Consider the following 14,780-nt stretch of genomic DNA (forward strand, 5'->3'; position numbering starts at 1 on the left):
AAATCGAAGTAATATAATTGATTGAGTTAACAGTATAGAACTATTTGTAAACAATTGATTGAGTAGATAAATAGAGTTAAAAACAAGTGGTAGCAAATACACCCCCAAACAAGATCAAGTAAAAAAAAAATTGTAGGGTTCAGAAATGGAAAGGCCAAAATCATGCAATCTTAGTATCACTTTTCGCTACTTAAGGTCAAGGAACAGTAAATGTACATAAATTTCCGTTTTAATAATATCAAAAAATCATATGGTCACTGACTTCGTTTCTGGTGTATTAACCAATCTGTTGCCTTGTTGGTCAGTAGTGAAACACGTAATAAAATCGACGTTTTATACGGCCTACAACGCGATGACGTTACCTTTATTTCGACGTTTAGTGCGGTATTTTTTCACCTAGTACATCACTTTGATTGATGTATACCGTTAAAACGAAGTCGGAGACCTTATTATTATTTAACATCATCAAAAAGGAAGTTTATGTACCAACAACATATAGTTTTTTAAGAAAAAATCTATGTATTAAAAAACTGGAAATTTTAGGATTTTAAGACAAATTTAAGAACGTTTATCCCCGATTTTATGTGCTTTCGATACAAATGTTAACCTATTTTGAAAGAATTCAATCAGTAATATTTCAGAAAAATAGATAAATGCATTATTTTTTTTCTATTTTCAGTTAAAGTTTAACGATCCAAAGGGGTATGCAAAATTTTAAGAAAAATCTGTGACATAGCCCATCATGGGGATTGACCTCGAGTCAATTAGTATAACTCATTCATAGCAAAAAACTCGAAATTGTTCTATATAGTTACCATATCTGTATTGCAATTTTTTACTTTTCAAAACAACTTCCTCGTGCCTATTTATCTGTCTTGTACAATCCAATTCAATTTTAAATTCAATTCAAAGTTTTATTTTAAGTCGATATTCAATAAACGACATAAACACAAGCTCAGTAGTGAGCTTTTCAAATCCACTGAATAACAAAAAATATACACACTTATATGGTCATGAAACACCATAATTTTAAACATACAGTACATGGTAAGATAATATAGATGACATATAAAAATTGAATTCACTGTTTAAGTCATTTCAAGGATTTGTATAGTTAGATCTACCTATACAAATCCTTGAACTATACAAATCCTTGGTCATTTCAAGTTTTAGGAAATGTGCAATATAAAGTATATATCGTAAAACATAGCATAAGCCATAATATTAAACACAGCAGATAATAGCAACTAAAAAAAAAGCTATACAAATCAAGCAGTCAAACAAAATAGAAAATAATAAAGCACGCATCATTAAGCACTATATGCATGCACTGCACTGGCATGATAAGTTGTTATTTGTATCCCATGTTTGTACACTTTCTTGCACTGTTGTGTTGTCGTATTTAGTATTGAATATGCTTTTAGGCTATGGCAAGCCGTTTTACTATTTATTCTAACTTCAAGATATCTCATATAATATATAAGATATCTCATATAGTTTATAAGATATCTTCATACTTTATAAGATATCTTCTAAAGTTTATAAGATATCTTATAAATATTTTTTATATAAGATATATCATATACTTTATAAGATATCTTATAAATATTTTTTTATATAAGATATCTTACATACTTTATAAGATATCTCATATAGTTCATAAGATATCTCATATAGTTTATAAGATATTTTATATAGTTTTTAAGATATCTTATATAATTTATAAGATATCTCATATAATTTATAAGATATATTATAAAGAAAATTATATGAGACTTCTTATAAATTTTATGAGATATCTTACAAACTATATAAGATCTCTTATGAACTATATAAGATATCTTATAAACTAAATGAGATATCTTATAAAGTTTATGAGATATCTTATAAAGTTTATTAGATATCTTGAAGTTAGAATAAACAGTAAAACGGCTTGTCATATTTGGCTGTCCCTTTTTAAGCGTGGGAATAGCATACTGTCAATATAGTATGTCCAAGTTTAAACTAAAAGACTGATTCGTGTTTATTTATTATCGTACTTCGTGGTTTAAACTTATTCTTTAACTTTTCGGTTATAAGATTATTTATGATATACACCAGAATAAAAAAGAAAAAATACTTTATAATGATGACACAGTATTTTTATTCAATAGAATATGAAAAAAATGATCTAGTTAACACTTTTTTAGTTAATTGTGTAACTTGTAATATCTGGAGGAATATGCTTTATATAATTTTATGCTGAAACTCAAAATTACTTTGTCAACTTCCTTTTCCAGACTCAAAGACATGCGAGTGATAAAAAAGTACTAAAATGCCTCCCACTATTCAGTCAGGGAGTAGAGAAGATCGAGATAGAAAACGGGGTGGAGAGAAGAGGTAATAAACGTTATCGTTTTCTGAAGACTTTACTGACAGTAAAATTAATAAGAGGCAGGAGCTACTCGATCAGTTCCCTACGTTTATTTTTATTTTTGCAAGTTTTTTTTTTACTTGTTTGAATGTTTCACTTTTTTATATACTTGATTTTTTGTTGTTATTTTAACAGGTGTCTGAGATAGATTATTTGAAATCATGCCATCTCAACATAAATATGAGTACACATGATACAATGTACAAATTTACTAAAAGTAAAGTGTCACATTCAGTTGATTTAAATAGAATAGAGAATGGAAACGGGGAATGTGTCAAAGAGACAACAACCCACAACCGGGTCCGGTCGCCCAAAAACATGTTCGCGCCCATTCACGTTCGCCCCTTTTCACTTTGCACCCTACACATGCGCACCCAAAGTCCGTTTGCACCCTACAGGTACGCACCCTTTTTATTGGTTTTGTGTTTAATAATTTTGTAATTGAGTTTTGGTAAGTGTATTGCTGTAAATTTTTTTTTTTTCATTGTTTCAAAATAAAGTGAGATTCTGACAACATTTTTTTGTGTTGAATAAATCTTAATCATGTTTTGGTTAGTGTATTGCTATAAAAAAAAATTTCATTGTTTCTAAATAAAGTGAGATTCTCATAACATTTGTTTTTTTGTGTTGAATAAATCTTAATCATCTTTTGGTTAGTGTATTGCTATAAATTAATTTTTTCATTGTTTCAAGATAAAGTGAGATTCTCACGTTGGTTTTTTTTTGTGCTGAATAAATCTTAATTATGTTTCGGTTAGTGTTGTGATAAAAAAAAAATTTCTTTGTTTCAAAATAAAGTGAGATCAAAGGAGCCAAGCTGTTAAAATCAATTATCTTTCGTGTTTTTCTTTTAAAATCTTCAATGTTTTACTCATACCAAGCTAAATACATGCAGTATTTACATCAAAGCAAGTTAAAACAACAATCATGATTTTTAAACACACAACAATAATACCAAATTTAGCTGTGTAAATACCAATTAGCAGTAATCATACATTTGTACATAATTACCATTTATTAATTAATCATCAAATTGATAAAAAAAAAAACATTCATATAATAATTCCCCAATTTTTATTCAGGAAAATATATTTCTTTTGGTATATACATATACAAAAATATCTAATAATTCAACGTGAATTTGAATAAAAATTGGGGGCGAACGTGTAGGGTGCGAACGGACCTAGGGGGCGAACATGTGGGATGTGAACGTGTAGGGTGCGAACGTGTATTGGGTGCGAACGGACCTGATACCCAACAACCCGACCAAAGAGCAGAAAACAGCCTAAGGCCACCAATGGTTCTTCAACACAGGGAGTAAATTCTGCACCCGGTAGCAGGCTTCAGCTAGCCCCTAAACAATAATGTGTAATACTAGTTCAGCGAAATGGATGCCACACTAAACTTAGAAACATGAGAATAAAGCCAATTTGAATTAAATTGAGATTTTTCATCAATTTTCTGAAATTGTCCTGCCCTGATTTTTTTCATTTTGAAAAATTTACGATTTCCTGATTTTGTTCATTTCTGTTGCCAGTAATTGCTGATAATTCCGTTTCATTCAAAGATCCCTGTTTCAAATTTCGGTTTCATGTTTCTTCGAGTAATTTAAGTCAACATATTCTGCTCAATGATGACAACATTATCTTCCGAGAATAGAGATTGATTACTAGAAGGGCATGAAATATTAGGGTTACGAGTAAAAGGCGGTGTCCAAGAACACTATTAATAGCTGTATGTCACAAATTTCAGTGATTAGAAAACCATGGATTTTTGTCGAGACTGCGACTTTTGTCGCAAAAGCGAGACATAGCGATCCTACATTCTGTCATTGGCGGCGGCGTCCACAAATATTCACTCTGTGGTTAAAGTTCTTAAAATTTTGATAACTTTCTTAAACTATCCTGGATTTCTACCAAACTTGGACAGAAGCTTGTTTATGATCATAAGATAGTATCCAGAAGTAAATTTTGTAAAAAAAAAAATCCTTTTATCCGTATTTTACTTATAAATTGACTTAGTTTTTCTGCCAGTTAACATTACATTCACTCTGTGGTTAAAGTTCTTAAAATTTTAATAACTTTCTTAAACTATCCTGGATTTCTACCAAACTTGGACAGAAGCTTGTTTATGATCATAAGATAGTATCCAGAAGTAAATTTTGGAAAAAAAAAATCGTTTTTATCCGTATTTTACTTATAAATGGACTTACTTTTTCTGCCAGTTAACATTACCAAATGATTACATTCACTCTGTGGTTAAAGTTTTTAAAATTTTAATAACTTTCTTAAACTATCTTGGATTTGAACTAAACTTGCACAGAAGCTTGTTTATTATCAAAAACCAGTATCTAGAAGGAAATTTCATAAAAAAAATTTCCTGTTTTTCCATATATTACTTATAAATGGACTTAGTTATTCTTCCAGTTAACATTACATACAGTTTGCAGTTAAAAGATTTTAAAGCATTTATTAGATTCATAAACCATCCTGGATTTTTACCAAACTTGGATAGAAGCTTCTTCCAATCAAAAGATAGTATCTAGAGAAAATTTTTAATAATTTTTTCCCCATTTTTGTTGAGCCTGCAACTAACAGCAAAAGTAGGCGAGACACTGGGTTCCATGGAACCCCTACGAATTTTTATACGACCGCAAAAAAATTTTGCGGTCGTATATATATTGGTATGACGTTGGCGTCGTCGTCAAAGTCATCGTCCGAAGACACATTGGTTTTCGCACTTTAAACTTTAGTTTAAGTGAATGGATCTCTATGAAATTTTACCATAAGGTTCAATACCACAAAAGGAAGGTTGGGATTGATTTTGGGGGTTATGGTACCAACAGTTAAGGAATTAGGGGCCAAAAATAAGCATTTTTGTAACTTCCAGACATAACTTGTGTGTTAGTGTCATATCACAAAGGGAATGCTGGGATTGATTTTTGGGGTAATTGCCTCAAAATTTTAGGAATTAGGGGCAAAAAAAGGGGCAAAAAACAAGCATTTTTCTAGTTTCATGACAATAACTTGTGTGTAAGTGTATGGATCTTTCTGAAATTGTACTACAAGGTTCCATATCACAAAGGGAAAGCTGGAATTGAGTTTAGAGGTATTTGCCCAAAACGTTTTGGAAAAAGGGGCCAAAAAGGGGCCAAAAATAAGCATTTTTCTAGTTTCCAGACAATAACTTGTGTTCAAGTGTATGGATCTCTCTGAAATTGTACTGCAAGGTACCATACCACTAAGGGAAGGCTGGGATTGATTTTGGGGGTAATTGCCTCAAAATTTAAGGATTTAGGGGCCAAAAAGGGGCAAAAAACAAGCATTATTCTAGTTTCAGGACAATAACTTGTGTGTAAGTGTATGGATCTTTATGAAATTGTACTACAAGGTTCCATATCACAAAGGGAAAGCTGGGTTTGAGTTTGGGGGTAATTGCCCAAAACGTTTAGGAATTTGGGGCCAAAAAGGGGCCAAAAAACAAGCATTTTTCTAGCTTCCAGACAATAACTTGTGTTCAAGTGTATGGATCTCTCTGAAATTGTACTGCAAGGTACCATACCACAAAGGGAAGGCTGGGATTGAGTTTTGGATTGATGAATCATAAGGGGGTTCAAAAAATTTGGGGGGGGGATTTTTTTTCCTTTTTTTTTCTTTAAAATTTTCCATTTTAAATTGGTTATTTCTGATTTATATATAAAAGCAAATAATAATGATATGGTTTGAATAGGTGAATTAAAAATTTTTAAGTTCTTAGACCACATTCATTCTATGTCAGAAACCTATGCTGTGTCAAATATTTAATCACAATCCAAATTCAGAGCTGTATCAAGCTTAAATGTTGTGTCCATACTTGCCTCAACTGTTCAGGGTTTCAACCTCTGCGGTCATATCAAGCTGCACCCCAGCAGAGCATTTTATTTTATTTATACAATGACTTTGTGTCAGGAAATTTGGACTGTGAATGATATCCAAAGCGCAAGAATTGTGGAACACATTGGTACAAAAACATGACTGGAATAAAGAAGTTGACACAAGCAAGAACTTGTGTGATTTATGACCGTAAATTGAGTACAAAGAGTCGGCCAACGTACAAAATGTATTATAGCAAGCCCTTAGATTTACCCCAAGGCTGTCGTTTTTTGTTGACTAACAGCAAACACCCTCTGTCCCCAGCCCCTCAATAGAGTCATTAAACAACAACTTTTTTTTGGTTCAGTTCATGTTTTACATTGTAATTTTATTTGCATCTTACATAAGAATCTTTAAAGCATCAACCATAGTATTTTCAACACAGTTTGAGTTTTTATTTCACTCTGTACTCATAATATTTGTGTTGCGTACCAATGCATATATGCTTCATTTTATGGGCACTAAAAATCATAGCTTAGAAAGCAAAATAAATTTGACCTATGTAGTCTAAAAGAGAACATTTCTCAACATTTTTATACACAGCAAAAAAAATTTGGCGTCGTATATTTGGAATGACATTGGCGTAGTTGTCATCGTCGTCCGAAGACACATTGGTTTTCGCACTCTAACTTTAGTTTAAGTGAATGGATCTCTATGAAATTTTACCATAAGGTTCAATTACACAAAAGGAAGGTTGGGATTGATTTTGGGGGTTATGGTACCAACAGTTAAGGAATTAGGGGCCAAAAAGGGGCCAAAAATAAGCATTTTCTAGTTTCCAGACAATAACTTGTGTGTTAGTGTATGGATCTCTCTGAAATTATACCACAAGTTTCCATACCACAAAGGGATGGTTAGGATTTGCTTTGGGGGGTTATCGCTCAAACCGCTTAGGAATTAGGGGCAAAAAAGGGGGAAAAAACAAAGTTTTCCTGGTTAATGAACAAATACTTTAGTACAAAACATGATTTAAAGCAGTGTAAGGGAGATAAATCAAATACAATATTTGAATTACCTCCCTTACACTACTTTTAAATTATGTATAAAGTAATGGTTAATGAACAATTAAGACAATTTAAAATAGTGTAAGGGAGGTAGTCCAAATACAATGTTTTGATTACTTCCCTTACACTGCTTTTAAATTATGTTTAAAGAAATGCATATTTATAAAGGAAGACCAGTAAAAATATCTGAAAATGTTGCATCTTTTTTTTTTTACAAAAAAATCCATATGAAAGATTTGACACCATATTTTAAATTCTATTATAAAATAGATAAAGTTAGCACTATGGTAAATTTAAATGGGTAATTGGAAATTTGAATTGCGATTATGACCATATCTTGAGGGAAAGATTTTTTTTGGGGAAAAAGGGAGGGCGGGTGTGGTAAAAAGAAATTGTGGGGGGTAAACTTTTTTCATTTAAGATTTCAGAAATTAAAAAGAATTATTCTTCAAATATTATTTTATTTTCAAATTTCAAATATTGAAAAATTTCAAGAAGTTATCTTTAATTGCACAGAATGGCACATTAGATTTGTAAAATCTTTGACCACATTTATTTATTGTTATATATATATGCCGAATCTAACCGTGTATTTAAATTTTTTTAATTTTGGGTCCAGTTTTCAAATTGGTCTACATTAAGGTCCAAAGGATATATGAATATATGGGGTTCTTTGATATGCTGAATCTAAACATGAACATGTATTTAGATTTTTGATTTTGGGCCCAGTTTTCAAGTTGGTCCAAATTTGGGTCCAAAATTAAACTTTGTTTGATTTCAACAAAAATTGAATATATGGGGTTCTTTGATATGCTGAATCTAACCATGTATTTAGATTTTTTATTTGTGGGCCCCGCTATCAAATTGGTTCATATTGAGGTCAAAAGGGTCCAAAATTAAACTTTGTTTGATTTCATCAAAAATTGAATTATTGGGGTTTTATGATATGCCAAATCTAACCCTGTATTTAGATTTTTAATTTTGGGTCCCGTTTTTATACGACCGCAAAAAAATTTTTGTGGTAGTATATTGGTTTGACGTTGGCGTCGTCTATGTCGTCGTTGTCGTCGTCGTCGTCCGGCGTCGTCGTCCGAAGACGCATTAGTTTTCGCACTCTAACTTTAGTTTAAGTGAATGGATCTCTATGAAATTTTACCATAAGGTTCAATACCACAAAAGGAAGGTGGGGATTGATTTTGGGGGTTATGGTACCAACAGTTAAGGAATTAGGGGCCAAAAAGGGGCCAAAAATAAGCATTTTCTAGTTTCCAGACAATAACTGTGGAATGGTGTATGGATCTCTCTGAAATTATACTACAAGTTTCCATACCACAAAGGGATGGTTAGGATTTGCTTTGAGGGGTTATGGCTCAAACCGTTTAAGAATTAGGGGCAAAAAAGGGTGAAAAACAAGGTTGTCCTGGTTAATGGACAAATACTTTAGTACAAAACATAATTTAAAGCAGTGTAAGGGAGATAAATCAAATACATCATTGAAATTATCTCACTTACACTGCTTTTAAATTATGTATAAAGTAATGGTTAATGAACAATAAAGATAATTTAAAACAGTGTAAGGGAGGTAATCCAAATACAACGTTTTGGTTACTTCCCTTACACTGCTTTTAAATTATGTTTAAAGAAATGCATATTTATAAAGGAAGACCAGTAAAAATATCTGCAAATGTTGCATCTTTTTTTTTTTACAAAAAAATCCATATGAAAGATTTGACACTATATTTTAAATTCTATTATAAAATAGATTAAGTTAGCACTATGGTAAATTTAAATGGGTAATTATGGTTGCAAACTCCATTGGAAATTTGAATTGAGATTATGACCATATCTTGAGGGAAAGAATTTTTTTGGGGAAAAAAAGGGGGGGGGGGGGGTAAAAAGAAATTGTGGGGGGTCAATTTCAGATTTCAAAAATTAAAAAGAATTATTCTTCAAATATTATTTTTTTTTCAAATTTCAAATATTGAAAAATTTCAAGAAGTAATCTTTAATTGCACAGTATGGCGCATTACATTTGTAAGATCTTTGACCACATTTATTTATTTGTTATGCATATTCTAACCGTGTATTTAGATTTTTAATTTTGGGTCCAGTTTTCAAATTGGTCTACATTAAGGTCCAAAGGGTCCAAAATTAAACTTTGTTTGATTTTAACAAAAATTGAGTATATGGGGTTCTTTGATATGCTGAATCTAAACATGTATTTAGATTTTAGATTTTTGGCCCAGTTTTCAAGTTGGTCCAAGTTGGGGTCCAAAATTAAACTTTGTTTGATTTCAACAAAAATTGAATATATGGGGTTCTTTGATATGCTGAATCTAAACATGTATTTAGATTTTAGATTTTTGGCCCAGTTTTCAAGTTGGTCCAAATTGGGGTCCAAAATTAAACTTTGTTTGATTTCAACAAAAATTGAATTATTGGGGTTCTTTGATATGCCAAATCTAACCGTGTTTTTAGATTTTTAATTTTGGGTCCCATTTTTTAAATTGGTCTACATTAAGGTCCAAAGGGTCCAAAATTTAACTTAGTTTGATTTTAACAAAAATTGAATTCTTGGGGTACTTTGTTATACCGAATCTAACCGTGTATTTATATTTTTAATTTTGGGTCCAGTTTTCAAATTGGTCTACATTAAGGTCCAAAGGGTCCAAAATTAAACTTTGTTTGATTTTAACAAAAATTGAATATATGGGGTTCTTTGATATGCTGAATCTAAACATGTATTTAGATTTTTGATTTTTGGCCCAGTTTTCAAGTTGGTCCATATTGGGGTCCAAAATTAAACTTTGTTTGATTTCAACAAAAATTGAATATATTGGGTTCTTTGATATGTTGAATCTAAACATCTATTTAGATTTTTTATTTGTGGACCCCGCTATCAAATTGGTCCATATTGAGGTCAAAAGGGTCCAAAATTAAACTTTGTTTGATTTCATCAAAAATTGAATTATTGGGGTTCTTTGATATGCCAAATCTAGCCGTGTATTTAGATTTTTAATTTTGGGTCTTGTTGTTTTAAATTAGTCTACATTAAGGTCCAAAGGGTCCAAAATTTAACTTAGTTTGATTTTAACAAAAATTGAATTCTTGGGGTTCTTTGATATGCTGAATCTAAACATGTGGTTAGATTTTTGATTTTTGGCCCAGTTTTCAAGTTGGTCCAAGTTGGGGTCAAATTAAACTTTGTTTGATTTCAACAAAAATTGAATATATGGGGTTCTTTGATATGCTGAATCTTAACATGTATTTAGATTTTAGATTTTTGGCCCAGTTTTCAAGTTGGTCCAAATTGGGGTCCAAAATTAAACTTTGTTTGATTTCAACAAAAATTGAATATATGGGGTTATTTGATATGCTGAATCTTACCATGTATTTAGATTTTTTATTTGTGGGCCCGCTATCAAATTGGTTCATATTGAGGTCAAAAGGGTCCAAAATTAGACTTTGTTTGATTTCCCAAAAAATTGAATTATTGGGGTTCTTTGATATGCCAAATCTAACCGTGTTTTTAGATTTTTAATTTTGGGTCCCATTTTTTAAATCGGTCTACATTAAGGTCCAAAGGGTCCAAAATTAAACTTAGTTTGATTTTAACAAAAATTGAATTCTTGGGGTTCTTTGATATGCTGAATCTAAACATGTGTTTAGATTTTTGATTATGGGCCCAGTTTTCAAGTTGGTCCAAGTTGGGGTCCAAAATTAAACTTTGTTTGATTTCAACAAAAATTGAATATATGGGGATCTTTGATATGCTGAATCTTAACATGTATTTAGATTTTAGATTTTTGGCCCAGTTTTCAAGTTGGTCCAAATTGGGGTCCAAAATTAAACTTTGTTTGATTTCAACAAAAATTGAATATATGGGGTTCTTTGATATGCTGAATCTTACCATGTATTTAGATTTTTTATTTGTGGGCCCGCTATCAAATTGGTTCATATTGAGGTCAAAAGGGTCCAAAATTAGACTTTGTTTGATTTCATCAAAAATTGAATTATTGGGGTTCTTTGATATGCCAAATCTAACCGTGTTTTTAGATTTTTAATTTTGGGTCCCATTTTTTAAATTGGTCTACATAAAGGTCCAAAGGGTCCAAAATTAAATTTTGTTTGATTTTAACAAAAATTGAATTCTTGGGGTACTTTGATATGCTGAATCTAAACATGTGTTTAGATTTTTGATTATAGGACCAGTTTTCAAGTTTGTCCAAGTTGGGGTCCAAAATTAAACTTTGTTTGATTTCAACAAAAATTGAATATATGGGGTTCTTTGATATGCTGAATCTAACCATGTATTTTGATTTTGGACATTGGTCCATAATAGGTAAATTAAAAAAATTGAAGTTCTTAGACCACATTCTTTCTGTATCAGAAACCTATGCTGTGTCAAATATTTAATCACAATCCAAATTCAGAGCTGTATCAAGCTTGAATGTTGTGTCCATACTTGCCCCAACTGTTCAGGGTTCGACCTCTGCGGTCGTATCAAGCTGCGCCCAGCGAAGCATTTTATTTAAAATTGGTCTACATTAAGGTCCAAAGAGTCCAAAATTAAACTTAGTTTGATTTTAAATAAAATTGAATTCTTGGGGTTCTTTGATATGCTGAATCTAAACATGTGTTAAGATTTTTGATTATGGGCCAAGTTTTCAGGTTGGTCCAAATTGGGGTATAAAATTAAACTTTGTTTGATTTCAACAAAAATTGAATATATGGGGTTCTTTGATATGCTGAATCTAACCATGTATTTTGATTTTTGGGCCCCGTTATCAAATTGGTCCACATTGAGGTCAAAAGGGTCCAAAATTAAACTTTGTTTGATTTCATCTAAAATTGAATTCTTTGGATTCTTTGATGTGCTGAATCTAACCATGTATTTAGATTTTGGATATTGGACCATAATAGGTAAATTAAAAATTTTTAAGTTCTTAGACCACATTCATTCTGTGTCAGAAACCTATGCTGTGTCAAATATTTAATCACAATCCAAATTCAGAGCTGTATCAAGCTTGAATGTTTGTGTCCATACTTGCCCCAACTGTTCAGGGTTCGACCTCTGCGGTCGTATCAAGCTGCGCCCAGCGGAGCATTTTATTGCAATTTACATGTACTAAAAATAGGTTTCTTAAAGCGGCAATTACATGTAGAACAGTGGTTGCCAATCAGAAATATTAATTTGGAAAATAATGTAGAATTCCTTATATATACATGATATAAGTTAAATTACCCTTGTATATGAGCAACACATCACAAAAGGGTTTAGGAGAAAATAAAAAATCAGATCCTCCCACCCACCCCATTTTAAAAAAAAATCTGGATGAAAATCTGCTAATTAATTTTAGTTGGCCTAAACCAAAATTTAAAAAGCACATAAGAATAACAACATGAACAAAGGCTAGAGATTCCTTACGTAGGACAGGTGAAAAAATGGCAGGGTTAAACATGTTTTGTGAGATCTCAACCCTCCCGCCAATGTGGAATAAAAAAACAGCAATACCCACAGTAAAACTCAGTTTAAAAGAACATGAAGATGTCTGAGTCCAATGTTAGAATAGGTTACAGAAGAAACTAAGCAAAATGACAATGATCAACATAAATTAACAAATGACTACTAGTAGTAACTGAGCTTTCTGCTTTGTATCGATCTGATGAGTTAACTTAAGCCCTTTTCAACTGATATAGTTTGTTCTTATGTTGTGCTGTTACACCACTGTCCCAGGTAAGGGGGAGGGTTGAGCGCTCACAAACATGTTTAATCCCGCCACATTCTTTATGTGCCTGTCCCAAGTTAGGAGCCTGTAGTTCAGTGGTTTTTTGTTGGTTCATGTCTGTCATATTTGTTTTTCATAAATTGTTTTGTTATGAATTAGGCCGTTAGTTTTCTCAATTGAATTGTTTCATATTTTTCATGTCAGCCTATTATAGCAGCTATCTGTATGGGTTTTTGTCATTGTTGAAGGCCGTCTGGTTGCCTATAATTGATTACATCCACTTCATTTGAACTCTGGTGGATAGTTGTCTCATTGGAAATCATACCACATCTCCTTATTTTTTTTTTTATATTGGCAGCTTCAGACCTCAATTAAACTGATCAAAAGATTACATGTATGTCTTTGTCATATGAAAATCAACAACAATCCCTCCGGTTAGGAATTAAGTATCATGCCATCATAAATTATATGAAAAGAACATAACCTGTATCATGCCAACAACTGGTTTTAGAATAAATGTGCTTATTTCAGATGCAAAGACCATATGAGTAAATCAATATTAATTAAGAATAAGCCATCTTTCATGACTTATAATTTGTTTCAACAGCAAAGCATATTGATTAGGTGACGTATTGAACAATTATCAAATTTGTGCAACCGCAGCATACCTCCAGGTATCCATCCTGATTACTCTCTACCAGCCTGTACCGTTAGAAAGTGTTGGTTCACTCGATGCAACCTTAATTATCAAATTTGTTAATATAATTTTGTATAAAAAAAAAACACACAATGATATCTTCTCCTCTTAAACCACTAGATCAAACACAATCATCAATTAACATGATTAAGTGTTTAGATTTAAAATAATCTTATATTCCTGCAAACTGATACCTTTTGGAATTCTGTGTCCAGAGTGATTTTCTGATTTGGCTGCCCTCAGAATCTCTTATCAAGTCCTACATGTACATGTTTTATGTCTATTCAGTGAAAATTTTGCCAAATGCCTCACCTCGGACCAGTTCTTTTTTAGGCCTACAGCACTATATAACAATCATCTTCCTATTTGTATAAATATAAGTTGTAATTTCTAGTTTCAGTTGAGGGGATTATAAAAGGGATTTAAAAAAACACAGATCACCCTTAAAATGTGCTGATAAAATTACATGTGTACTTTGGAAGAAAATGGTATCTTATGCTTGAAATAGGAATTGAATTTGTTGACTTTTTTTTCCAGGTCGGATCTAGTTGCAAGAGTTAAATATAACAATACATTGCCAGACATACCATTTGATCCTAAATTCATCACATATCCTTTTGAGTCAAATAGGTAAGTACATACAAATATTATGCATATAAAATGAAGTTCATAGCCTAATTAATTGGAGATGAAGATTTTGTTTATCTGATTATTCAATTTAAAATATTAATGTTCATAATTTATTCTCCCTAGTATTTTCATATAGCACCATGGAATTAGAAATATCACTGTTTTACAGAACTCATATGACATGCAGGAACATTTTTTAACCAATAAATCAGTTAAGCATGTTCAGTTGATCACTGATTTAATCATGTTAGTAATGTGGACAGATAATATAACATCCTTTAGAGTCCACCTTTCTATAGGTTATAAGTCATTTATTTTCTGTCATATATACATTTTGTAAGAGTCATGCATGTTGATGTTAAAATTATAATGGTTTATTTTCTGGAAATAACACTG

At 31.5% G+C, this 14,780-nt stretch overlaps 1 protein-coding gene and 1 long non-coding RNA gene across 2 annotated transcripts in view; both read left to right on the forward strand.

Annotated features, from left to right (window-relative positions):
- The first annotated feature begins 2,258 nt into the window (after positions 1-2,258).
- LOC127739451 (RNA polymerase II-associated factor 1 homolog) overlaps positions 2,259-14,780 on the forward strand; it is a 28,227-nt gene continuing 15,705 nt past the window's right edge. The window contains exons 1-2 of the mRNA XM_052251235.1: positions 2,259-2,379; positions 14,292-14,384. Of these exons, the coding sequence (XP_052107195.1) occupies positions 2,315-2,379; positions 14,292-14,384 (158 nt within the window). The 5' untranslated portion in view covers positions 2,259-2,314. The remainder of the gene's footprint in view (positions 2,380-14,291; positions 14,385-14,780) is intronic.
- Positions 9,404-11,870, forward strand: LOC127698212 (uncharacterized). The gene is made up of 2 exons (XR_007980753.1): positions 9,404-9,850; positions 10,906-11,870. It is a non-coding gene; the product is annotated as an uncharacterized LOC127698212 (long non-coding RNA).

The sequence above is a fragment of the Mytilus californianus genome, unplaced genomic scaffold (genome assembly GCF_021869535.1).
Source record: "Mytilus californianus isolate M0D057914Y unplaced genomic scaffold, xbMytCali1.0.p SCAF_4, whole genome shotgun sequence".
In the NCBI taxonomy this organism is placed as follows: domain Eukaryota; kingdom Metazoa; phylum Mollusca; class Bivalvia; order Mytilida; family Mytilidae; genus Mytilus; species Mytilus californianus.